Source organism: Coffea eugenioides, chromosome 4 (genome assembly GCF_003713205.1).
Source record: "Coffea eugenioides isolate CCC68of chromosome 4, Ceug_1.0, whole genome shotgun sequence".
Taxonomy (NCBI): Eukaryota; Viridiplantae; Streptophyta; class Magnoliopsida; order Gentianales; family Rubiaceae; genus Coffea; species Coffea eugenioides.
This window is the reverse complement of record NC_040038.1, coordinates 13,383,422-13,408,681: the sequence shown is the minus strand read 5'-3', so window position 1 is coordinate 13,408,681 and position 25,260 is coordinate 13,383,422. Positions and strand designations below refer to the sequence as shown.

Genomic DNA, 25,260 nt, shown 5'->3' with positions numbered 1-25,260 from the left:
AGGTGAAGTGAGTTTAGGAGCACAAATTAATGGAAAGATTAAGTTAGGAAAAAAGAGGATAGGTCTTTTTTATTTTTCTTTTTGGTGTTGTTTGGGAGTTTCAGGAGAAGGGGAGAAAAAGACTTTTAGTGCACTGCTTAACAAGATCAACCTCAAATTTATATACTTTCTTTTCCCTTTGACGAGCAAAAATGACATTAAAAGAATTTTTACTGACTAGGGAATATTTTTTCCCTTGCTTTCCATTTTTATTCACATTTGGAGATCACTTTATGAACTTCCAACATTTTCATTTTTTTCCAATCTTTTTTTTATCATTGAAAACTATTAGAAAACTTTTTTTTTTTTCTGAATAGTCAAACAACTGAAATCTTTTTCTTTGCATTCCATATGAAGCCCAAGATATTTCTAACCTACCCAATAAGCTTTTACCACTCCAATGACCGAGCCACTTGCAAGTAGGGTGAGGCTTGATTCAATTAAAAGCTGAATTAATTTGATTTTGATCGAGTTTGAGTCAAACTATTTAAGTACATGACAAGCTAAATTGGTCGAGCATTTATATGGTTTGGAGCTCATTGAGCTTAATAAAGCTTTGTGATTTTGCATATTTTTTCAAATATATATCCAGTATATATACGCTTAGTTAATGAACAACTTAAGATTAGATATGGAGCATATTTTCCACTGCTCCGACTTGGAACTATGACTCTTTTCAATAATTGGTCTACTCTGCCTTGTCAAAAATCTTTTTATCTTTTTCAGTTAACTTTTATCCATATGTTTTTCTGCCCTATTATTTTCATTAAGGAGTTCGTATATCCTTGCAAAGAGTGCGTTTGCCACCTAGGAAAACCATAAAAGGAATTGCAAAGCTATGTTTCTGCCCATTTTCATTAAAGCTATATTTGAAGTCTTAGTAGATTTAGTTTCATGCAATTAATATGATGCACCCGTAGTTATTAATTCTCTTCCAATGGTATAATGTATAACTTGTCTATTGAATGCAAGGACAATAGTTAGTAATAATTTTTTCTTTCTTATTGTTGGTAATAAACATTTAATATTATTTTTCAACCTATTATCACATTCAGAATTCAAATTCTGTATCTGACAGTTGGAGATCAAAATGGTATATAGAGGGGTAGGAGGGTGAAAAAAATTCAATGGTGTTATTGTTCCACAAGAATGTGAATGCATCCTAGCATAGGTACATTTCAGCATATGTCACTTTCCTGCGATTTTCACAAAATCAAATGGCTTTCAAGGACCCAATCTTAAAATTAAATTTGAAATTCCTTTGAAACTCATCTATGAAAGCAACAGAACATGTGTAAATTAAGCGTTAGGTCCATAAGTGTACCTTTCTTTTGTCCTTTCAGGTGAAGCAAAGCCATTATATTAATGCAATAGTGTATTTCCAACCACATTCCCCCTCCCCAGTTTCCCCTAGGACAAAATGAAGAAATAGTAGAAGGAAAAACAAATATTGGGTCGCAATCCATTATTTAAAAAAGTTTCACTTCGCAGGCGGATCTTTACCTTCTTATTTTAAACTAATATACCTATATGTTCTGTCCAAAAGGAAAAAACAAATTGATATTCTATATAGTCTGTATAATAGCCAGTGAAGACAACTGTTTCAAAAGGGTGCACTAGAATTGTTTTGGCTTCATCTATAAGTCGCTACATATATAGACATAGGGTTTGGTAAAATTACTTCATTTAAATACACTCAAAAAGTGAGAATCTGTTTAGATCGAGACTCTTTGATATAATTTCTAATCATCTTTTTTATTTCATATGTATTACATCGTTACAATGTTATTTTTAACTAGAACTCCAAAAAATTGCAATTCAACCAGGCTCTCAACATTTTGTACGTAATAACTTGAATTTAATAGTAAGTAGAGCCATCGTACACATCTCTAAGTCCTATGGTATGGACACTTACAGGCTGGTTAGGGACCCCAAGATTTGAGGGCTGGAACTCTCTGTAATTTGCAGTGTGATTATAAGATGTAATTAATGGTTTGCAGGGAGTTGATTTGAAATTTGATCGATGTATTGACTACGTAATACAATTTTCAATAATGGTAGAATTAGTAGTGCTTATACATATGATTCTTTTAATATCTATATTTGTTATTATAATATCTATACTTATGGTGTTAAACCATACATATCTAGGTACAATTGCCTGTTCTCCACGGAGGCCCAAAATTTGCAAATATTGTTGCGTTTTAATTCCTTGTGATGGGCAAGCTGATCAAAACGCAGCTGGTGGCCATCATAATATGAAAGTAGATCTTTCAAATGTGTGAGGGCACACTCATACATGCATACTATTGGTATAGTTTGTTAAATGATATGTAATAATATATGAAAATGAAATTTGTTAATTTTGGAAATAGAAATCAACTTGGACTGTAATGTTCAAGGATTTGCGAATCGATCCAGGCTTGGCTCGAGTTGGATTTGGGAGCGGATCGTATCTCCTTGTTTGGATTGTGATTTTCTGTAAAAAAAAAAAAAAATTCATTTTTCGTGAACACATTTTTAAATTACCTATTTGTCTTACATACATTAAATCAATACAGTACATTATTTTATTAAAACTTCTAAATATAGCAATCCAAAAGGGAAGTGTACCAAAAGAATTACTTTTTCTATAAATTAACAAGTCGCAAGCAAATTTAACAACCTTTCACATTTGATCAATTCTTAGTCAGAGAAACTTGATATTTGTTGTCAACTTATCTAGTTGTATTCTAAGGATAAATTGCCAAATATCAATAGTAAACACTTAGTGTAGTAATGAAAATTAAAATGTTCATTCACACCTCAAAATTTTCTTTATTCCTTTTTTGTTAGTGAAATTTTAGTATTAAAAATTTCTACACTTTTAGCGTGCTTTTGTACTACTTTCATTTAACAGGTACCCCCACCAAAACATGCTGCCACGTAGATCATTGAAAATGAAACTTTCGAGTATTTTACTATTTTTTTGAGTCATAGAAGCAACAATTATGTTACTAAATGATAAAATAATTAGTGCAATTCGTGGATCATTAATTAATGCCACAAATCTTTTCATTAACGGCTAAGGAAGAGCATTTATTGGCCATTAATTATTATTGAGTTGTTTTTACTTAGTTGGCTTTTGGTTGGGATTTTGCTTTCTAATCTCGTCATTAAATTAATACTGAAAAGTAGGTCCAACAACCGGTCGAACATTTTGAGACTGATTAATTGCTTCGTTTAATCAGCCCAAAAAACAGAAAAGAAGAATATGCATGTCAAGGGCTTCAAATCAAAGCCATCATATTAAATCTTGTGTTGCCAACCACAGAAGGTACCAGCACATAAACTAAACATTTTCGAGTTTGCTTCTAGTTGTCAACAAGATAAAGAGATTCACGAGAAAAAAAAATGAAAGAAGCCAATTGCAAAAGATGATACCAACACATGAACTAAACATTTGTTAGTTTTAGTTTGCATATAGATGCCTTATACCTCAAATAGTAAGCATAGCAATTCATGTATTTCAGATGGAGGCAAGCACAAGTTGATTCAATTTGTACACTTCCTCAAAAAAAAAAAATCATATGTTTGAATCTCGTGTCGATTTGAGGGTCATGTTGGTGGGCGATTTGTAAGAAATTCTGTAAGCGACTTATGATCTTGAAAACATACTCTGTCCCATGGTGGTGCTCGAAACTGGATCCATCCAAACTTTTTTTTTACCAAAAAAAAAAGGAGAGTGGGACAAAGAAGCGTAAAAATAGATGATACAAACACATAAACCACACATTTTTTGTATATATATATATATATAGACACACACACATATTTATATTTACAGGTGATTTGTGTTTTTCAAATTGTAAAGGGTATTGATGGGATTACACCATCGTAAAAACAAAAAAGTTTACAACATAACAAATCTCACCATAAAACACACACACACATGTATGTGTGTGAACTGTAAAGAGACATGGTGAAAATTGGATAAGAGCTAGAGGATAGTCCTTTTCATTTCATAGTCAATAAAATACATTGCTTGCTATTACACCACAGCACTTGTAGTCGGCTTAGACGTTTTGACATGGATGATTATGGCCAATCGACCCGAAACCTTTGATATCTGGGGATGGCTGATATGGGCCAATTACAGGGGTAGGCCGATGTCCAGTAGGCCTAGTGGTCGATGATGGCCTTCGCCCGGACTAGGTGTACCTCCAGACGGCTAAAACGTTTTGATCTCCAAATTCTTTTCATGATTTAGTGTCAAGCCCACTGTTGATGGAACCATAAGCCTGCTCCAAGGGAAAAAAGAAAAACATAGAACACTTATTAATTAAATTTCCACTCCATGTTTTAACAAGAACTATATAAACTTGTTTACATCTAGCATTTTATTGTGATGGAATCTCATTATGAAGAAAAGTCATGTTCACATGCTGTCTATTTGGAAATCTTTTTGTTCTTTTTCCTCTGATAGATTTTTGCTCATTAAATTATTTTCTTCACATATTTTTAGAAGTAATCAAATGTTGATATATTCCCTAATAAACCTATTCTCTCCATTGGTATTTTACTATTATGAATTAGAGTGATCATAATTGAGAATAGAAATAAATAAAAAGAAAAGTATAAGTTTTGCATAATAGAGGGATAGTTTTATACTTCAAGGGGTTAAGTGAGAAAAAAAATAAAGCTGTGAGGAGGGGATGGAAAGAGGGAGGTAAACTACAAATTTGACCATACGGCATGGCGGGTGCAGTTTTTGTGATTAACCTTTCTTTAAAATCTAGCTTCATTCTTGAAGTTTATTTTTCAAACAAGAAAAATTTGGATGTCATAACATTTTTTTTTTTTAAAAAAAAAAGAGAGAAAGAATTGATCACACAATGCAACATATTACTTTTCCTAGTGTGGTTGTGAATGAGTTAAAAATAACAACATCAGTTACAAGATGCAAGTAATAACTTAAAATAAAGTCAATGAACTTACGGTTGAGAATAGGCACTTGAAGCCAAAACCAATAGTTGGTGAAGCAAAAAAAAAAAAAAAACAACAACCATTTTGGTTGCCATATTTTGCTTCACAATTTTGTGAATGCAATGAGATATGTTAACTAGTGGAAATTTGGTTCTATTTATAAGGGTTAAAACCAATTGTATGTGACAGCCTGATAGGTGGAGGTAAAAAGGATCTGACGAGAGACAAGAGGATTACAAAGGAAAAAATACTGTTACATTGCTTAATGGGAGGATTAAAAAGGAAAAAAATACTGCTACGTTGCTTAATAGATGCACAGCGCAAATTGATTAAGAGTAAATTTTACATATACTGACGGTATATATACTATCATGATTAGATGCATGATACATGAATAAAATTTGAATTTTAAATTTAAATTCTTATGAGTTGTCATGCGTCCAATGGTGATAGTGTATACACTGTTAGTGTATAATTTTATATTTTTTATAAACACATTTCGCAATCATATTTTTATCTCACAAATATCAAATCGCTAAACTATATTTTCTACAAAAACTCTAAAAGATAACAATACAAACAAGTTCTTAGCATTTGGTCAGAAGAAGAACAAGCATTGTTAACCTACTATACTCGTCATGCCAATAAATACTTTTTTTTTCTTTTAGGCTCATGGCAATAAATATATGGTTTGTATTTTCAACTTTTAAATCTCTTTATTTTTACTATTTTTATTTATTCATGTTTGAGTATTCGAATTTCTTTTTTTAATTTCTTGGTTATTTTTTACTCTTATTTTTCTAGATTCTCTTTGTTTATTTTTCTAGATTTTTTACTCTTATTTTCTTTGCATAGGGAGTGCCATTAACATTTTCGGTAAGAAAAAAAATGCAATATTTGTTAATTATTGTAGTTTTCAAATAAAATGCATTTTTTTCTTTTCTTCTTTGAGGTAAACAAAGTCGACACATTCTATTGGGACAACTTCTCTAATTTCATAATCAAAAGATTATGTAGTTTGTTTATATTGGATCTGAGAAAAAAGTCTTTTTTTTTTTAAATCAGTTTGGTATATATATCACATGCATATCTATCACAAGCGTTTTCTTTTTTTGGTTTTAAATATTTAGTCCATTAAATTTCAGTATTGTAACTTGTTTTATATGTGTGTATGTGTGGGTATCTACAAAATTTAAAAAGAGTTAATTACACTAAATTCCCTTATTCATTATATACAATAAATTAACACTTCACTTCAGACCCGAAACATAAAAAATTAAACAGTTTGCTTCATGATTAGTCATGAATAATTTAGTCATCACCAAAAAGAAAAGTCATTTCTTCCCTGCTAAATGTGGAATGGTGCCAGTGGGATTTTTCATTTCGTGCAGTTCAATCCGGTGGTTGTATTTTATTTATATTACTAGGGGTGGCACCCGCGCTCGGCGCGGGAGTTGTAACCTATGCAGGGGATGTAGCTTGTAAACGGAAATTGCAATCAATAGTGATGTAGTTGTAAGAATTGCTATTGTATAGTTTGCCTACTCAATTAAGTCAACCATGTAGGTGATTATGCAATTGAAATTGTGGACTTATTATTGCACAGCAAATTAATCGTTATATATAGATGAAAAGAAAGAAAAGTTATTGCAATAAAAAAAGAAAGGTTAATCATTATAGCAACTATTGCAGATTGGATGGATAGCTATAACATAAATAAGTTGTGGTTATTGCAATAAGTCTACTTATAACACTGCTATCTTGAACAGCAAATGTACTAATGAGAAAACCTATTTGCTTTGTTCCTGTTGCTTCTACTGAGGTTCTTTGGTAGCAAAGTTTAGATGTAGAGCCTAAATGTAAAAGTAACATTTTGCTGTAACATACATCCTATACATGAATTTATATTTTCTGCTAATTGTATTTGAATTTTGACAAATATGTTAACCTCTTTCATAGGTGGAAAATGTAGTAGCATGTTCCTTATGTTTCTGCATATCATCCTTTCCTTCAGATACTTTTACTTGTTCACTGTGTATTGTGTCTGCATTAATCACCACAGTTTGTAGTATTCAGTATATAATCTCCTTTTCGACATCCAACAATAATTGGATTCCACAGTTTTTGTTAGTGGATTTTAGTAAGGTAACAAAGTTGTCTATCAACTGTAATACTTTCTAATATCAGCAACTTATCATCCTTCATTGATGCAGATTTAGCGTCTGTTTGTTTGGAAGGAAAATATTTTCCAGAAAATGTTTTCCTGAATTTCTATTGTTTGGTTGGGTTATTGCTTTGGGAAAAGTTTTTCCCACCGAAAATATTTTACATTAGATGGTGTAAAATGACTTCCCACATAAATGAGCTGAAGTTATTTTTCATGTTCGCCTCGTAAGTCGTGAGACTATCCATTCAAGCTCCCCCACTAGCCTTAAGATTTAGAACAAAATCCACCACTTATGTAATAGCCCACTAAAGATTGTAGTCTCCATCTCCTCCCAAACATAGGAAAAAAACATGGAAAAAGAAATTATTTTCCTCGATAAAATTTTCCATGGAAGACATTTTCCATTGAAAAATATTTTACATTGAATCAAATAGAGCCTTAATGGAAGAGGTAAGTCTATTTTGTTTTGATGCTTTGCGTTTATTATAAGCATCTCGTTGCTTCTGTCGAACTTTTTCTTTCTCTTCCACTGATAAGGTAGCGTACTTTTCTCTAGCCTTTTGATTGTGAGCTTGTCTTTTACAATTAAGTTTATCAGTAGTTTTTGATATCCATCCTAAGTGCTAACACAAATAGAATAAGCCTTTAAATTGTGACCATAGCTACTGCAATTCAACAGACACATAGCCATGCACATAATTTGGAAGAGAGGAAATAAGGCTAATTCCAAAGTCCAAACTGCAGTGGTCAGATGCAATTTGCCATGGTCACTAACACACAAAAGAGAAGAACACACAAATTAAAAGGCAGTTAAAATAATAGCAAGTCATGCACACCAAAATAATGAGTTAATTGTAACTATTATTTGATATAATATGTCAAGGACAGAAATGCTGTTGGAAAGTACCTTGATGACAAGGTTTCTGCAGTACAGTTCTCTTGCTTCTTAATCTGCAAAACAGGGAAATTATAGAATAAAGTTACAAATATAGTTGGCCTTTCTAAATTGAACAATGAATTCACTAGTTCATTTAGATATTTGATATACACACATCTGGTATGTACATGGAAAAACACAGAGCAAAAACCTTGCCCATTTAGTTAAGCACCTCATGCAACCACACTTTGTGTTAACAACCCCTATTATTGTAGGTTCCCAAAAAAAAAACTGCTCAACAAATGCTTCAGAAAATCAAGAGGATTTCCGTTTCAGTTCAGACATGCTTTCCAATAGGTCTCTCATCTTCTATCCATTACTATTGCATTAAATAACCCATAATTGCTTACTATAATCATCCAACTCTTTACCGCTCAATCGGTTTTGTGAAACTTCAGAAGAGACAAAGTCTGCAATTAAACTTCCACTATCAAATAGAGAATTAATCGTATTGTAAATGCATTCATGTTAGACTTGCTCAATTGGTTTTGTGTAACTGCATTCAACATAAATGCATGCAACGTAATCCCTCCAACTCTTTTCGCAAGCTCAATGACTTGCACAAGCTCCATTAAAAGACCTCTGTCTTAACTGCAACACTAACGGCCACTTTCAAGAGTAAAAGCTGAAACATCAACCCACTAAGGGTAAGATAGGCAAAGTGCATATCATGCTAGTACTGAACCCTTACTTAGTTGTAAACTCCTGATGTATTGACTAACTTGCCCCTCAAAATGTCAGATGAAAATCACCCAACAGTCAAACACCAACTCCTTTTATATATATATATATATATATATATATATATATATATATGATTCAATGTACGGTTATATTTTATTATTGTATAGTTGAAAAGTAATATGCATGAATAAAATTCTTAATAAATAAATAAATAAATAAATAAATATATATATATATATATAAAACACAACACCATAACGCGGTTGTATATCAAAAAATTTTCACTCCTTTTTTGGATTATGATTTTCTGTCAAAAAATTTTTACATTTTTTATGAACACATTTTTCAGTTATCTTTTCATCTCACATACATCAAATCGCTACAGTATATTTTCCTCCAAAAATATCCTAAAAATAGCAATCAAAACAGGTCTAAATATGCATACTAACCAAACTAAATCGCCAACAATGCAACAGCACTGACACCCAGCCGTTAAATTCGGCTGCTATAAGAATGTACTACAATAGCCTTAGACTAAACATATTTATAGCCAATAAGTTACTAAAGATGTCTGATAAAAAAAAAAAAAATTGATAAGAAAATCACTTAGAAAACACAAAATTACCAAAAAAAAAAATAATTTGGATGCCACCATAGGCGGATTTGACCCGAGATTCGACTCTAAGACCCCATTCAATCCCTTGTTGAAATGGATAGAAAGTTAAATAAAAATGCTAAAATTAATCTGTTTTAATATGGCTACTCTAAGAATAAGAACCCTAAACAACTTTAATTTACGCGTGCTGGACCAGGGCTCGAACTCGGGACTAGGTGTCCAGTGTTATTGATTTGGGGCTGAAATGAAATAAATCTGTTCCTAAAGTACCGAATTGTCAATACCATCGAATAACTATAATTGTTAATTAACCCCAGAAGCATCGAACAGATTGCTGTTTCGCCATTGCCCTGCGAACCAATACGGCCCTCTTCCAATTACACCTAGCCTCAATTTCGATTCTTCTTCACAAACCCACCAGTCAGAATCTTCTCAATGCGACATGTTTTCCCTTAATTTGTGCCTGGCCTTTTAAATCAGCTAATATTTGGAAACGCCTATAATATGTTTGATGAAATGTCTCAGACAAAATTGCTGCTTTTTTACTACTTGTGAACTCGTGAGTCTCCATTATGGCTGATGGGTACCATATGGATATCTTTATTTGTAGTATTATCCAATGAAAACTACGGTTTAAGATAAACTTGTTTTTCAAGATTATCTTTTGATGATTTAATGTTAGACCATGTTAAATGGGATAAGCCCAAGTTGAGTTTTGTAGTGTTTATTACTGAAGGGATGTTGGATTGTGGTTGGGAAGATGAGAGAAGCATTTTCTCTCTTTTTCCACAAGTTAAAATGTTGGTCAAGCTTTAAACTTGATTACCAAGTTTTTGCAGATACTCTCAAGTCTTGTGCTGCAAAAGCAGATGTAAACTTGGGGAAGGCTCTTCATAGCCATGTTATTAAACAAGGCCATGTTTCTTGCCAGATTGTTTCAAAAGCTTTACTGAACATGTATGCTAAATGTAAAGCTCTTGATGATTGTGAGAAACTGTTTTGGGAAATAAAGAATTGTGATACAGTCATGTGGAACATTATCTTGTCTGGTTTTGCTGGCACTCGGGTTCATGATACTGAAGCAGTGCGGTTGTTTTGTGATATGCATGCTGCCCAGGAACTTAAATTGAGTACTGTAACTCTTGCTATAATCCTTCCAGTGTGCACGCGTTATGGAGGTTTGAGTGTGGGTGGATGTGTGCATTGCTACGCTAAAAAAGCTGGATTGGATTCTGATACATTAGTAGGGAATGCTCTGGTCTCCATGTATGCAAAGTTGGGGTTGGTAATGGATGCTTTTGCTGTTTTTGATGGAATTGTTGAGAAAGATGTTATTTCGTGGAATGCAATTATTGCTGGTTTGATGGAAAATCATAGTGTAGATGACGCATTTGAAATGTTTCAGTGGATGCTGAGATTGAAAGTTCCACCAAATTATGCAACAATTGTAAATGTTTTGCCTCTTTGTGCTCATTTGGAAGACACTGTTGGTCATTGGGTTGGGAGGCAGATCCACTCCTATGTGCTAAGACGGGCCGAATTGGCAACAGAGATTACTGTGGTAAATGCTCTTTTGAGCTTCTACTTGAGGATTGGCCAAATGGAAGATGCTGTAACCTTGTTCAAGAGGATGAAATTTAGAGATCTGGTGTCCTGGAACTCAATAATTTCTGGATATGACTCATGTGGTCAATGGTTGAAAGCACAGGAGTTGTTTCATGAACTTGTTGACATGGATGTAATGGGACCAGACCCTATCACCATAGTCAGTGTTCTTCCTGCATGTGGCCAGTTATCTGATCTGCAGGCTGGAAAGCAAATCCATGGATATGTTGTTCGTCATTCTCTGTTATGCAAGGATACATCTGTACAGAATGCCCTAATTAGATTTTATTCCAATTGTGGCTGCAAAGAAGCTGCACTGAATGTATTCTTGTTGATATCTAGGAAAGATTTGATATCTTGGAACTCCATATTGGATGCTCTTAGTGAGAATAAATATGAAACTCAATTTATTGATCTCTTGCACTGCCTGTTGAGCGAAGGAATGAGGCTTGATTTTATTACTATGTTAACAGTAATACAGTTTTTTACTACTTTGTCCAGGATAGAAAAGGTCAGAGAAGCTCATGGTTTTTCTATAAAGTATGGCATTTTGCTTGGTAATAAAGAACCGACTCTTGCGAATGCACTACTTGATGCATATGCAAAGTGCGGCAACTTGGAGTATGCATACAGAATTTTCGAACACATGTCAGGACAGAAAAATTTGGTTACATACAATTCAATGATCTCAGGATATGCAGAATTTGGCTCACATGAAGATGCAGCATTGATATTCCAGAGCATGTCAGAGAGGGATCTGACCACATGGAATCTCATGGTGCGAGTTTATGCTGAAAATGATTGTCCTAGTCAAGCTGTCAGTCTGTTTCATAAGATGCAATTTTGTGGTGTAAAGCCTGATTCCATGTCCATCATGAGCCTTCTTCCTGTATGTGCTAAATTAGCCTCTGTCAATATGCTGAGGCAGTGCCATGGGTATGTGATAAGGGCTTGTTTTGCAGATGTTCATCTTAAGGGAGCTCTCTTAGACATATACTCAAAATGTGGAAACATAAAATCTGCATATAATCTCTTCCAGTCGGCTAGTGAAAAGGATCTTGTTTTGTTCACATCAATGATTGGAGGATATGCCATGCATGGAATGGGTGAAGGAGCTGTTGGGGCTTACTATCAGATGCTTGAGTCAGGTCTGAGACCAGATAATGTTATCATAACTACTGTACTATCTGCTTGCAGTCATACTGGTCTTGTGGATGAAGGATTGAAGATTTTTGAGTCCATGCAACTGGTGCACCACATGAAACCAAGTATGGAACAATATGCCTGTTTAGTTGATCTCCTTGCACGAGGAGGTCGAATCAAGGAAGCATATTCATTTGCGACCAAAATGCCGATAAAGGCTAATGCCAATGTATGGGGGGCATTGCTTGGGGCATGCAAAATCCACAATGAGGTTGAAATGGCACGTTCCGTCGTTGATCGCCTTTCTGAAATCGATTCAAGTGATATTGGAAACTACATAGCTATGTCAAACTTATACGCTTCGAATTCTAGTTGGGAAAATGTCCTGAAAATGAGGAAGCTGATGAGGCTGAGAGATCTGAAGAAGCCGGCTGGTTGCAGTTGGATTGAAGTAGAGAATAGGAAAAACGAATTTCTAGCTGGAGACTATTCTCACCCGCATCGATGCGTTATTTATGAGACATTGGGCATCTTGGATCATCAAATCAGAGAGTTTTATGAGTTTATAAGTTAGGGGACTTTCAAAGACACTTGAAATCACAGGCGAGCAGGTCACTTGATACCTGGAAAAGTAGCTCATAAGACCAGAGCAATAAGAAAGACAATTACCGATATCCATTAGCTGTTAAGCTGAATCATTGTGGTTGAATTGTTACTGATCCATTAGCTGTTCAGCTGAATCATTGTGGTTGAATTGTTATCGTGGAATGAGAGTTGGTTGTCTTTCTTCTTTTAGTCAAAATCGTGACAAGCTTCTCTCAGTTCAAACTGCAGGTAGACAATGATGGTATGTTCCACATGTAGTCTTTGAGTAAAATTTTGACATGAATGCACTTGTAGTGCTTTTCTCTGAATTTAGACTCAACTGATATCCAACTTTTCCTTTCTGCAGGTGCACTCTTTTCTGGAATTTCTAGGCACATAGCAAAGCTGCTTCTGCTGGTGTGACCCTTGAATTCTACATCCTACAAACAAGTGGCATTTGGGCATATATACATCAACACTTAGGAAAATCTGCAGCATTACTCGGATCAAATTGTTTTAGTGTCACAAGAATTTAGTTGCATAGGTTTTATGAGCAATCAGCTGGCAAGCTCCTGTTTATATCAATTTGAGGGGTGGTGTATCTTTATTTCCTGGAGAAAGGTGGGAAAAGGCCAAATAGGCAAATATGTAGACATGTCTCATATTTTGAAATTAAAAGTTCTATTTACTTTGAAAACTAGTTGAAGAAGAACGAACATCCCCTCATCTGTTCAGAGTCTTATCTCCATCTTATTTGCTGCCTCAGCTGCATTAGTTTGACTGATCATGGCTGTATGCTGATTACAGGACCAATGGGATTGATTGGTTAACTCATATAATCTCCATGGATGGCATAAGCTTGTTTGGAGCTGGTGATTCTTCCCAACTTCGAGAGTGAAATTGATCCGACCACGTCGCGGAGGTGAAATAATTCTTGCGGATTAATATTTTGGATTTTGACTTGCTGACCTTATGCTCATCTCAAGAATGGTATTGTGTTTGGTTCTTTCATGAGAGTTGGATGGATTCAAAACATGTCTGTATTCTGTGGAACTGCAAGATAAATTCTTTGAAACCCTTTGTGTAGAAAATTTCACCCTAATCCCACATCGAATTATCATCTTTGATTCTGTCTTAGGAATTGCAATCAAATAGAAAGAGGACATAATCAATCGAAGCTTGGAATTCAATTACTTAAATTGCTCTTTTGTTCTATTCCATACCAATTTTGACCAAATTATGTGCACACGCATATTCAAGTGGCCGAAGTCTGCTAACTGCTAAGCATGGTTTGGTATTGGTATGAACACGGGATTTGCTGTTGCAGCTGCAAATTGCAGAGAACAATCCAATGGCAAAGAAATAATTCAAGTGGGCAAACTTTGGTGGGCGTTGTCTTGTCCAGTCTGGTATGCCTCTGCAACAAGGCAGAATAGTTTAGACAAAAAACTTTGGCCGTGGATTTTAAATTCCAAGAATATGCTTTTACAGCTTGAATTGTCAGCCCATCAGCACAGCTCAATCTGAGGTGCCTAACTTAGCTAGTTGATTGTATATTTCAATTTTTGTTTTCAAGAAAAGTTGTTAACTTTGCAAAGTTTCATATAGTTCTATCATTTCGAGATTTCAAGGATAGGAATAATTGTGAGTACGTCGTTCAAGAACATTTTTATCTTTTTAAACAAATTGCTAGTCTTTTATTTACATATTTAAATCACTTTAAACACAAAATAAACGTTGAACATTTTTGGTGAGGCCTACTTTTAGTAATGCTTAGCTCAGGTATAATTCCAAGTTCGTTTATAGATTGGGATTTTTGTTTCATCTCCTTTTTTTCCCTCCTTTCTTCCTCTTTGTTTTTTTTTTTCCTCTTTTATTTTGGCTTTTTATTATCTTATTGATGTTTAGAGAAAGTATTAGCTCCTACATTTACTGTGGTCCAGGAAAAGACAGAAGGTTGGTGTCACTGCCCACAGTTTTAATATGCATGACTACTCTGAAGAGCCAATTGGTCCATTTCTGGCCATAAAAAATGCTCTAAGCTGTCATGATGCAGATGATGGAACAGATGCAATGGCACAGGAATTTGCAAATTCCAAATCCATTATGAAAGATAACCAACTTCATTGCTGATCAGCCAAATTGCTATGGCAACAACCTTGTAATGATGGACTGCAACAGAAAACCAGAAAAAGGCAAAATGAAAGAAAGAGTGCTTATATGGTTAAGAAACTACTCTGCTATTTTCTGCACATATGTTGTTTCTAAGTCATCAGGCCTATGAGGTTAGTTGTATCTATATCTGAACTCCGAAGCATCCATTTTGCCTTCTAAAAGAGTTTGAAGCCTTCAATTTTTGGAGCAACCACAAGCTCTTCCACGCTGCTTGTGGCACTTGATTGGCTTATTGCTTGGCGGAAATACCATTGATGTCTCCATCTGTGACAAAATTAAGGAATTTTCAGTTTAAGAAACGAATACGAGCATATAAATTGGAAGCTATACAGAGAGAGAGAGAGAGAGATCATGTATTGGATTTGATCTTTTCATTTATTTAGGCAATTCTTTTCTTCTTTAATGATATGAAAAATATTTTGAGAAGGATAACAGAATATGCAAAATCCCATAACTCCCTACGAGGATTGCAGCACTACAACAGGTGGAAATTGACACAAGATGCACTGCAACTTGCCTACAGGGGAATGACTGCACGATGCACTGCAACTTGCCTACAACTTGGCTACAAGATCAGGTTGTCTAGCATTTTTTCTCTAAGGCCACTAGGATCTTTCTTCTCGTCTGTTCCAATAGTAGACGGACTGGAATGACTACATTCAAAGCTAAAATCAATTTTGACTTGCAAACTACAGTTTACCATGGCTTCTTTGGAAGAACCTTTTTTGGTTCTAGGGAAAAAATTGTAGATCAACCTTGTATCTTCAAGGGATCTACCAAATTTAACTCAACCACCAAAACAAAAGCAGATCTATTCTCATGCAAGTTATCCTGCTATGGCTCAAAAGCCAAGAACGAAGTGGACCTCAACGCTTTTGACAGAAGTTATTTTCCAAATTGTCAACTTGAATATCTTGAATCAACTTAGGCAACAATCATCTATTGCACATGAGCAAACCACGCCAGAATTGTAATAAACAATTAGGTGCAAAGCCAAAACTACATGTGAAAACATGATCCCGGAACATTCATATACCATGCAGAAATCTCGAAAGAAAGATTACAAGGATATAGGGAAGTAATCCTAAAGAATGGGAAATAAAGCAATCCCATTAACTAATTGCATGTAGTCAGACCTTGTCTCTAAAGGATTTTATGACAGCCACCAACAAATCGTCTCCTGCAATTCGTCTAACTCGCTGTATCAATTCTTGTCTTGTGATTTTCTTTTCCTGAAATTCCAAAATTGACAACCGGAGCATAGTTTAGTATGCAGATGGGACTGTCAAGATCATGAGGCTAAGGAATGCCAGACACTTACTCTATGATCACTGTGATGTTTTTGGATCGCTTTGATGCTATTAGGCGGCAAGAACTTTGCAAGTGCAGTTATCAATGTTGGAAAAGGCATCCAAGGTGAGCTAGGCATCTTGAGGGGAGTTGAAATCCTTTGACATCCTGCAAGTAAAGAACGCCAAAAATCAGAACCTTAGACTTATTTAACAGCATCAGAAACTCCAAATCCATTATAAATTACTTACCTTTCAAGTTGGATGGGAGTCTGAAACTGACAACATATTCTGGGAATATTTGATTGTTCATGTGAGTGCTCCAAACAATATATTTTCTAGGAGACAATAAATTGTCAACCCCTGAATCGAACTCCTCAGAACTGGGATGAGATTGATTAGGATGAACAATCTCCATTCTCCCCAATACAACACGGCAAAGCACTAGGTGCCTGAGCCCATCTTCATCAACAACTGAGGATTGAATACTGCAAAGACAGCATTTATCAGAAGGGTAATAATAAATCCCTTTGACAGATTAAATCAAGCAAACAATCATTCCCGAAAATTACCTCTCTCGAAGAGAATCAGAAGGGTCAAGATAAATTCCACGGCCATAAATTCCATCATTTAAAGTGTTACCGAAACCATGTAGAAATATGTTTCTGATCTCATCTTTAGATGCGCCATACCAAGCATACTTCACATTAGGATGGCCTTCAGTCTTCTTCTGTAAAGCTCGAGAAAAGATGGAAAAAGACATAAACCTTGCTCGAGCTGTCCAGCTAGAACAAGCATTCTTATGAATGGCTTCAATTTGAGTATGCGTAAGCCCCTGTTCAGTCAAACTCGAAACAAATCTTTGCTTGATAAATTCATGCTGCTTATCATCTTCGTCAACCTTGATAGAACAATCACCAAATATTCCCAATCCCTCTTCGTTGGTGGTGCTACTTTCACAATCAGAAACCATGTCTTGATCATCAGCATTATTAGGCTCTGAGCTGATCATATCTTCTTCTTGATCAACTCTGCTGTTTTCTGGAGCTAAGGCCATGAACCCATCGGGATATTCATCGTTAGTCTTAAGAGGGGCAGCAAGAAACCGACTTTGCTGCAGATTACTCTCCATAACCGACATATTTGTTGTGCAAGAATTTGTCAAAGCCGTGAGGCAGAAGCAACTAACTTGGTCTAAAAATCAGGAAAAAACCGCCTTGAGGAAGAAAACTACCAATTGGCCTAATAAAAGTTCTTAATTCTAAAACCAAGAAGGAAGCAAAAAATTCTGAACTTTAACCATTTTGGAACAAAAAAACTATACAAGTAATCAAATCAAAGCTCTGTTTGGAATTGAATTCTTACACAAAGCTATCAATGCTTGCAAGAATTCCAGAAAAAAGAACTTCTGCAGAGTTGGAGAATATTCACAAAATGACAACCAAAAAAGAAAGACAAAGAACCTATAATCTTTACCACTATTTTGCAAGAAACAGAATCTCAAAAGCACAGTTTTTTCTCCGAGATCTTTAATAAGAAAGGTAAGAAATCTTAAAACAAGTTTTCAGCTGAAGAAAAGAACCAAAAAAAAAACTGATCTTGGGGAACTCTGTAGAATAAGCAGCTCACCTTCAGAACTCTCAACACTATATAAAGATCAAGTTTCTATGGGTACAAAAAAGGAAACAACTTTCCTACGCAACACTAAATTGGAAATATACGGATTCTGGATATGTATTACTATTCCAAAAACAAGAAAAAGAAAAATGTGATCCTTCTTGGAATTGGAAGGAGAATTGGTTTCTGGGTTTTACGTGGAGAAGAAGGAGAAGAAGAAAGAAATGGTAAACTGGTACTAATAGGAAAGGAGAAGAGAGAAAGTGGGGAGGTGGCCTGGGATGGAGCAGCCAATGGTAACACCGCCTCAAGTTTTCTTGAACTGGAAAGCCAATACTAACTCTTCTTTCAGGTGGGTTCAATTAATTTTTGCTTATATAGTTTTGTATGGGCGGTTTGATTTGATATGATTTCTGCGTGTGTGAGCGCACCTTGATTTGGTGGGCCGGTGCTTTTTGTTGAAATAAAAAAAGAGGGTCAAAATCTTGAGCTGTTTTTATGGGTGGCTGGGTTTTCTTGGAGATGGGATTTAGGGATTGGAGGGATGTTGGGGCGGCATTGGGGGGAGAGTGGGGAGATTTTTTGTGTGGTACTTTAGATAAGTTCTAATAACATTTTATGTGGTTTTATAATGTACTACAAAGTTTTATGCACATGCTGTATCAAGTTTTTTTCTTTATTCTAAGCTTTTTTTTTTTTGCTACCAAAAGAAGGAAAAAGAGTTTACCTAAGAAAAAAAGGAGATTGAAGATCGAGACATGTTTAAACGATAAATATAAATATGAAAATTATTAAAGTTAAGAAGTTGTACCGTCATTTAGTTTGTGTCTATCATACAGGTAGTAGTATGTCGTTCAGAATAGATTTTTTAATTTAAAGAATTATTCTGTTTTGTGTCCTTTAAAGTGCTAGATAAAAAATACGCTTAAAAAACAGGATAAAAATGTACTATAAGAATTATAAAATAACTATTATGGATACTTTCTTGGAAAAAAATTTACCTTCTTGTGAAAAGGTTACATGTAGCTCATCTTCTATCTTGCGCTCTAGGGCAATAATTAGTAGGATCACAATTTAGTGGATACAAGTTTCTTAATTATACTTAAAGTAGTTGTCCTCTAAAATCTTCATTATTATGGAAAGGATGACGGTCTAAAGAACCTGTAAATCTTTTGAATGCACAAATCTCAATCCCAATGGCTAATGGTAAAAGGTTAAACTATGGGAGGAAAGCTTAGCCAGTTATGTAATTGGACATAAAAAAAAAAGCCTGGGCAGGTAATAAATAGGTACTATGTTGTAAATTAATGATTCCAAGGGTTAACCTACAATTATATCATTCTTTTAGGGTAAAAAATTGAAGAGGCTGAGGGAGTAATCAAATTGACAAAGGGATTGGGACTATAGGAATAAATAAAAGAACAGGGGGCTGCTACGCAACCCTAGACGGAATTGAATTGGGCCCCAGGGGGCTCATACGTGTGTGTATACGTGTATGTGGGCAGGACGTGTGTCCGCAGTGTTCCAATACCAAAAAATATTTGTCGTGTGCTGATAAAATGCATTTGGCAATTGGCATAAAGGATTTGATTAAGTCCCAGGCATTCAAAATTCATTTCCGTATACGTTTTGAGGCTATTGACACTTGAAGATAAACAATAGATAAGTGTTTGACCATTCGAATGGTCAATAGACGCATATATATAAATTGCACATATTAGTAATTTTGGCACCCTTTAGGTATGTGCAGTGTGCTTAATAAACCAAAAGAGAAAAAAAAAAAAAATATTTCCTGTACCAACAGTATATATATACTATATCAGTAGTGAATTAATAATAACTATGTAAAATTTAAATTTAAAATTTAACTTTTATATATACGTTATAAATCAAACAGTGATAATATATATACCATCAATATATATAAGATTTATTCAAAAAAAAAACGAAAGATGAAAAGGCTGAGGAATTATAAAACAATCTTGAGATAGTGTTAGATTAGGAGTCGGGAAGGTTGTTAGTAAATTATTTTCAATATATAGGTGGCCAAGATCTATTGACCAACACAATAAAACTTGAATGCAAATGTGAAATGGTGCAGTGTAATTGTTACAAAACAGACATTTACAGTATTACATGAACAGTAGCTCAATATTATCTTTGTTATAAATTTGTATGAACAAATTACTATGAATTATGATGTATTTCAGAGTAGTTACACTGTTCAAGGACGATTGTACTGACAATCGTTGGTGCCACTGTTCTTGTATTTTCAGGGCACTTCCTTAATTGATAATATTGTTAGTAGGGAATTTACGATCTTGTCCTGTGGTGTGAGGGCATTGTTGATATTTTAAAAAGTAACGTAAAATGAGTAATACCAAATCAGTTGCTCTTCCTTCATGTATAGTTTAATTAGACAAGCATGCCCATAATAGCATAACATAATATCTATATACACGTCTAATGCTTGGCATGGGAGGATTGTAAAAGGGAAAAGACAATTTATTTAATTTGCAATTTTACCTTCTTTGGTTCATTATTTGTAGAAAGCATGTAACTTTCAAAATATCAATAACTAGTTATGATTTTGACACTATTAAAATCAAAATCTTTTATTAGAATTGATTTCTTTTGATTTGATATAAAGAATACTCCTTCAGAAAATATACTTTTTAAATGAAAAAAAAAAGTTGCTATCATGTATCTTGGATAAATGGAAATTACTATATTTAATTTTCTCAAAAATTAGCCCAAGTCCTTTAAGTTTTGGAACAAATGAATCAAAGTTTACTGCAAAAGCATCAAGTATCTACTACCATAGGTTTCAAGAATTTGAGGATACTTCAATTTACTACTTCACAAAAGTCAAGAAGAAAAAAAAAAGAACTGTAAAATTTTCATAGCCACGTGGATGGTCAAGTGCCACCGGAGGGTATCGGTACAAAAGCCGTGGTCGGCTATAGGTATCAAAATATTTACGAGTATTTCTTGAAACATAGAGCTAATACCAGATGAAAATTATTAGCAGCTCATTTTGGCAATTGCTCAGTCAATAGGTTACTATTATTACTGGCTCCTTTTGGCAATTGCCCACCCAATAGGTTTCTTGGTCTGTTTTATTCGTTTTAGGTGGATGTCTGGCTTATACCTTTTCCCCATACATCGAGGAGGTAGAACTTTTACTGCGGGGTAAAAATAGTAACATATGAACTGAATAGTGCAATGTGAAGTTTTGTAAGTTCTTGTAGAATCAGTTGTTTTATTGCCAAAAGAATCGAATTGAAAATAATGGAATTTTTAAGATCATGTCCCTTCTCTTGCTCCGCGGTGGGATGAAATTAAACTGGACCAAGGCCTTGTTTGAATTGTAGTTTTTTAATGAAAATTTTTTATATTTTTTGTAAACATATTTCTTAATCATTTTTTAATCTCACATACATCAAATTATTACAATACATTTTTTTTTAGAAAAAAAAATTATAGAAACATTTCTTTCATCATTTTTTTTGACTAGGCTATCTTCTTTCTGATTTCAAAGCTATTTGATGTATCCTTATCCTTTGTGACAAAGTCTAAAAGAACTGCTGCAATTTTCTTCAGTTAGATATATAGTTCACTTGACCAAGAAAAAAGAAGAAGCTATATAGTTCACTGACAATGAAATATCAAAAACATTTTTCGTTGCACCAAAACTAGAGTAAGTTTTTAACTTCTTGGAATACAAATGACTATTCATTTAGAGAACTCAAAATGGATTCTAAAATGTTGGTAAGTCAGTTCAGATGAGGATTACCTGGTCCAAGTAATCAACTATATGGGGTGGCCCAAGTGCTGCTTCTCATACAAGGGTGTACCAAAAACTCTTACCATATCAGTTCTATTGATGTTTATCGAACATGCATATATGCAATTGCTCTTTTGCCGTTTCTTTTTTTTTTTTTTGGGGTTAAAAGTAAAATTCTTTGAACTATTCAAACCCATTTTGGGATTTACTTGTACTTGAATATTTACAGATTAGTCGCAGATAAAGTAAAGGATAAACATAATAATCACTCCTCCAACATATTACTGCAACATATATTTTATGCCAAATGTGCATAATTTGAATTTTAAATTTGAATTCATGTAATGTGGTATGATCTAAACTTGTTATTATAAATTTTAAAAAATCATATATTGACAGTGTATAAAAAAGTTATATATATATATATATATCTGTATATGTATTTGTTCAATCATTTATGTTCAGGTCTAATTCCCTACAAAAAAAATTGGACCCCAGGCTATTACTATCACTAGCAGTATTATTGACATCTACTTAACATTAATATTGAGTCAATTTGCTTTTGCTTGTAAGACAATCCTCAGGAATTATATGCCACAAGGTGTTAACGCCCATACTACTGCACTGGCAAAGAAACTTGATGTTTATAGGTTTTTTCATCAAGATAATGTTTATTTCTTGGTTCGCAATTTTCACGAAGAGTTATTCTGAATTTATGTTTTGTCCCATTTATTTTTTTTATGAAACAAAAATTTTTTTTTTAAATGTTTGCAAATGCATATTTTGGGATGCTTAATGTATAGAGGCGGCCATGGCTGACACAACTCAAAAGTACGCCATGAATCTAACATTAAATTATGTGGGTTTGTGTAGCTGTTTATTTTCAAAATTTTTTAATTACATCGTAAACACATTTTTTAACAGCCTTTTTATCTCACGTACATCACATTAAAAAAGTATTACATTATTTTCTCAAAATATTATTCCAAATAATTTCTTATCCAAAGACATTATTGTTTTTGTTGGTTTGGATCAAAATCGGGTTAGCCTGAATAACTCCATACACAATCAGGTCAACTTTGGGTCAACTTGCAAAAATGCCAAAATCATCCTATTTACCCCAGTTTACGACATCTGTTAATTGTTTGCGCATTTCATGATTTCTGTTAACTGTTTAACCCATTTCATGAAAAAATGAACCATTTTCACCACCATCAGCCTTGAAAAATAGAGCTTCATTCTTTATTATCGTAAAAGCAAAAACTTTGTTCCGGGCATTCTTCATTTTCTATGATATTGAGCAATGAATTTGGATAATTGGGAGTATGCTTTTTTTAAACAACTAGGGTCAGTTCAGTGGTCAAAAGAGGGTTTTAGAATCTTTTCCATTATCAGGTTCAAAGTTTGATTCTTGTGCCTGACAATTAGTGGTGGAAACGATGTTAAGAGGGGTGAAAGGAATAAAAAAAAAATGATGCTACTTTATCATCTTTAGACCCTAAAAGTTCATTCTAATACATAGTAAAAGACATGGTTGCCATATTACACCACCATCAACCTCACCGTCTTGGAGTAATTCTCGAGTGGAGTATTTAGAAATTTAGGTATTTGAAGTAAATTCAGTGTCACTTTGTCAAGGAAAGGAATGCCAGAAGATGGAGGAGGGCAAAACATACGGTAAAGTGTTGACTGCTATGTCTTCTAATGGCTTTTGGTGCAGTGCAGTGGAGTAGGAATTTAAGAATTGACATCGAATTCTATACTTGGTAATGTAGTATCGTTGTGTACATTTTTAGAAATTTCGACATTCATCTAATCATAATAATATGTATTGTCAATATATATAAAATTTACTCAAAAAAAACTGTAAAAGTTTCATGACCACGTGGATGGCTACGTGCCATCCGAGGGTCTTAGTAGAAAAACCGTGGTCGGCAAAGCTGATCATTTCATCTCTATAGCTATCAAAATACTTGTTTCTTGAAACGTGGAGTGAATACCAGATGAAAATTATTACTAGCTTATATTGGCAATTGCTCAGTCAAGCTCATTTTGGCAATTGCTCCTCCAATAGGTTTTATGGTCTATTTACTCATTTTAATGGATAAGGAAGGATTAAGTCTAGCTTTTACCCTTTTCCTACATACATATAGAAGCCAGCTAGAACTTTTACTGAAGGGTAAAAGTAGTTAGCGTATGAATTGAATAGTGGAATGTGAAGTTTTACAAAGTTTGGTGGAATCAAATATTTTATTGTTCATGTCAAAATTTTAAATTTTACACGGAACATAATCAAACTAGATTAAATTAAACAACAAGGGGTCAGATGAAATTAAACTAGACTAATTTTCTTGACGTGCATGAAAATTAAAGAACCGTTTCTTTCATGATTTTTCTGACTACATTATGCTTCTTTGTGATTTAAAAACTAATTGAAATATCCAAATCCTCGTGATAAAGTCTAAAAGAATCGATGAAATTTTCTTAAGTTAGACAATTCACTAGATCCAAAAAAAAAAAAAAAAGCTATATGTTCGCTAACAATGAAATATCTAACATATTTCGTTGTACCAAAACTAGAGTAATTAAGTTTTTAACTACTTGGGAGTACCAATGACTATTCATTTCGAGAAGTCAAAATGGCTTCTAAAAGGTTGGTATTTCAGTTCAGATGAGGATTCCAAGTGCTTCTTCCCATAGAAGGGTGTGTACCAAAGTCTTACCATCACAGTTCTATTGATGTTTACTGAACTTGCATTCGTATTGGGTGCAATTTCTCTTTACCTAATAGCAGCTATATCCCTTATGGAGTATTTGCCAAAGATATGTAGACGTTTTCTAAATACGTAGTGAGAAAGGGACTTTTATGTCCTAGTTTTCCAACAAGACTACACATGTATATATTTCTTGGTTCCCAAGTTTTGGTAACAATAGGCCAAGTTTTTATCTTTTTCATTTTGCTGTTTCTTTTTTTTTTTGGGCAAAAGTAAAATTCTTTAAACTATTCAAACCCATTTTGGGATTTTCTTGCACTTGTATATTTACCAAGGAATCTCATATAAAGCAAAGAATAAACACAATAATCACTATATATATATAGTGGCAATTTAGTTCAATTATTTAAGTGCATGCTGTTAACATTCATATTACGTACTGCTAAAGAAACTTGATATTTATTGGCTTTTTCATCAACATCATGTTTATTTCTTGGTTCGCAACGGGTTATTCTGAATTTATGTTTTTGTGCCTTTTATTTTCTTTTGTCCGGAAATGCATATTTTGTCATGCATAATGCATAGAGGTGGCCATGTCTGGCATGACCTAAAAATATGATTTGAGCCTAACATAATTAATTTGTTTTGTTGGTTAGGAACCCGAATATGGGCAGTGGGGTTTTCTTGGAGATGGGGTTTAGGGATTGGAGGGATATTGGGGCGACTTGGGGGGCGAGTGGGGAGATTTTTTGTGTGGCACTTTAGATAAGTTCTAATAACAATATATGTGGTTTTATAATGTGCTACAAATTTTTATGCATATGTTGTGTCAAGTTTTTTTCTTTATTCTAAACCCTTTTTTTTTTTTTTTTTGCTACCAAAAGAAAGAAAAACGGTTTAGCTTAAAAAAAAAGGCAACAGAAGATCAAGACATGTT

The 25,260-nt window shown here is 34.0% G+C and overlaps 2 protein-coding genes across 3 annotated transcripts; one reads left to right on the top strand and one right to left on the bottom strand.

Annotated features, from left to right (window-relative positions):
- Positions 1 to 10,091: 10,091 nt before the first annotated feature.
- LOC113769475 (putative pentatricopeptide repeat-containing protein At5g08490) lies at positions 10,092 to 13,182 on the top strand. The gene is made up of 2 exons (XM_027313930.1): positions 10,092 to 13,003; positions 13,109 to 13,182. Exon 1 carries the CDS (start codon positions 10,169 to 10,171, stop codon positions 12,728 to 12,730), a length of 2,562 nt encoding a protein of 853 aa, XP_027169731.1. The 5' UTR covers positions 10,092 to 10,168; the 3' UTR covers positions 12,731 to 13,003; positions 13,109 to 13,182.
- Positions 13,183 to 14,851: 1,669 nt separating this feature from the next.
- LOC113768595 (probable inactive poly [ADP-ribose] polymerase SRO5) lies at positions 14,852 to 18,102 on the bottom strand. 2 transcript variants are annotated; one of them, XM_027313021.1, is made up of 5 exons: positions 16,778 to 18,102; positions 16,458 to 16,693; positions 16,238 to 16,374; positions 16,053 to 16,148; positions 14,852 to 15,180 (listed from the first exon to the last, which is right to left on the bottom strand). In XM_027313021.1, exons 1-5 carry the CDS (start codon positions 17,344 to 17,346, stop codon positions 15,091 to 15,093), a joined length of 1,128 nt encoding a protein of 375 aa, XP_027168822.1. In that variant the 5' UTR covers positions 17,347 to 18,102; the 3' UTR covers positions 14,852 to 15,090. The 2 variants fall into 2 exon arrangements, with proteins under 2 accessions (XP_027168822.1, XP_027168821.1); XM_027313020.1 differs by having other exon boundaries at positions 16,238 to 16,380; positions 16,778 to 18,101.
- Between the last annotated feature and the right edge of the window lie 7,158 nt (positions 18,103 to 25,260).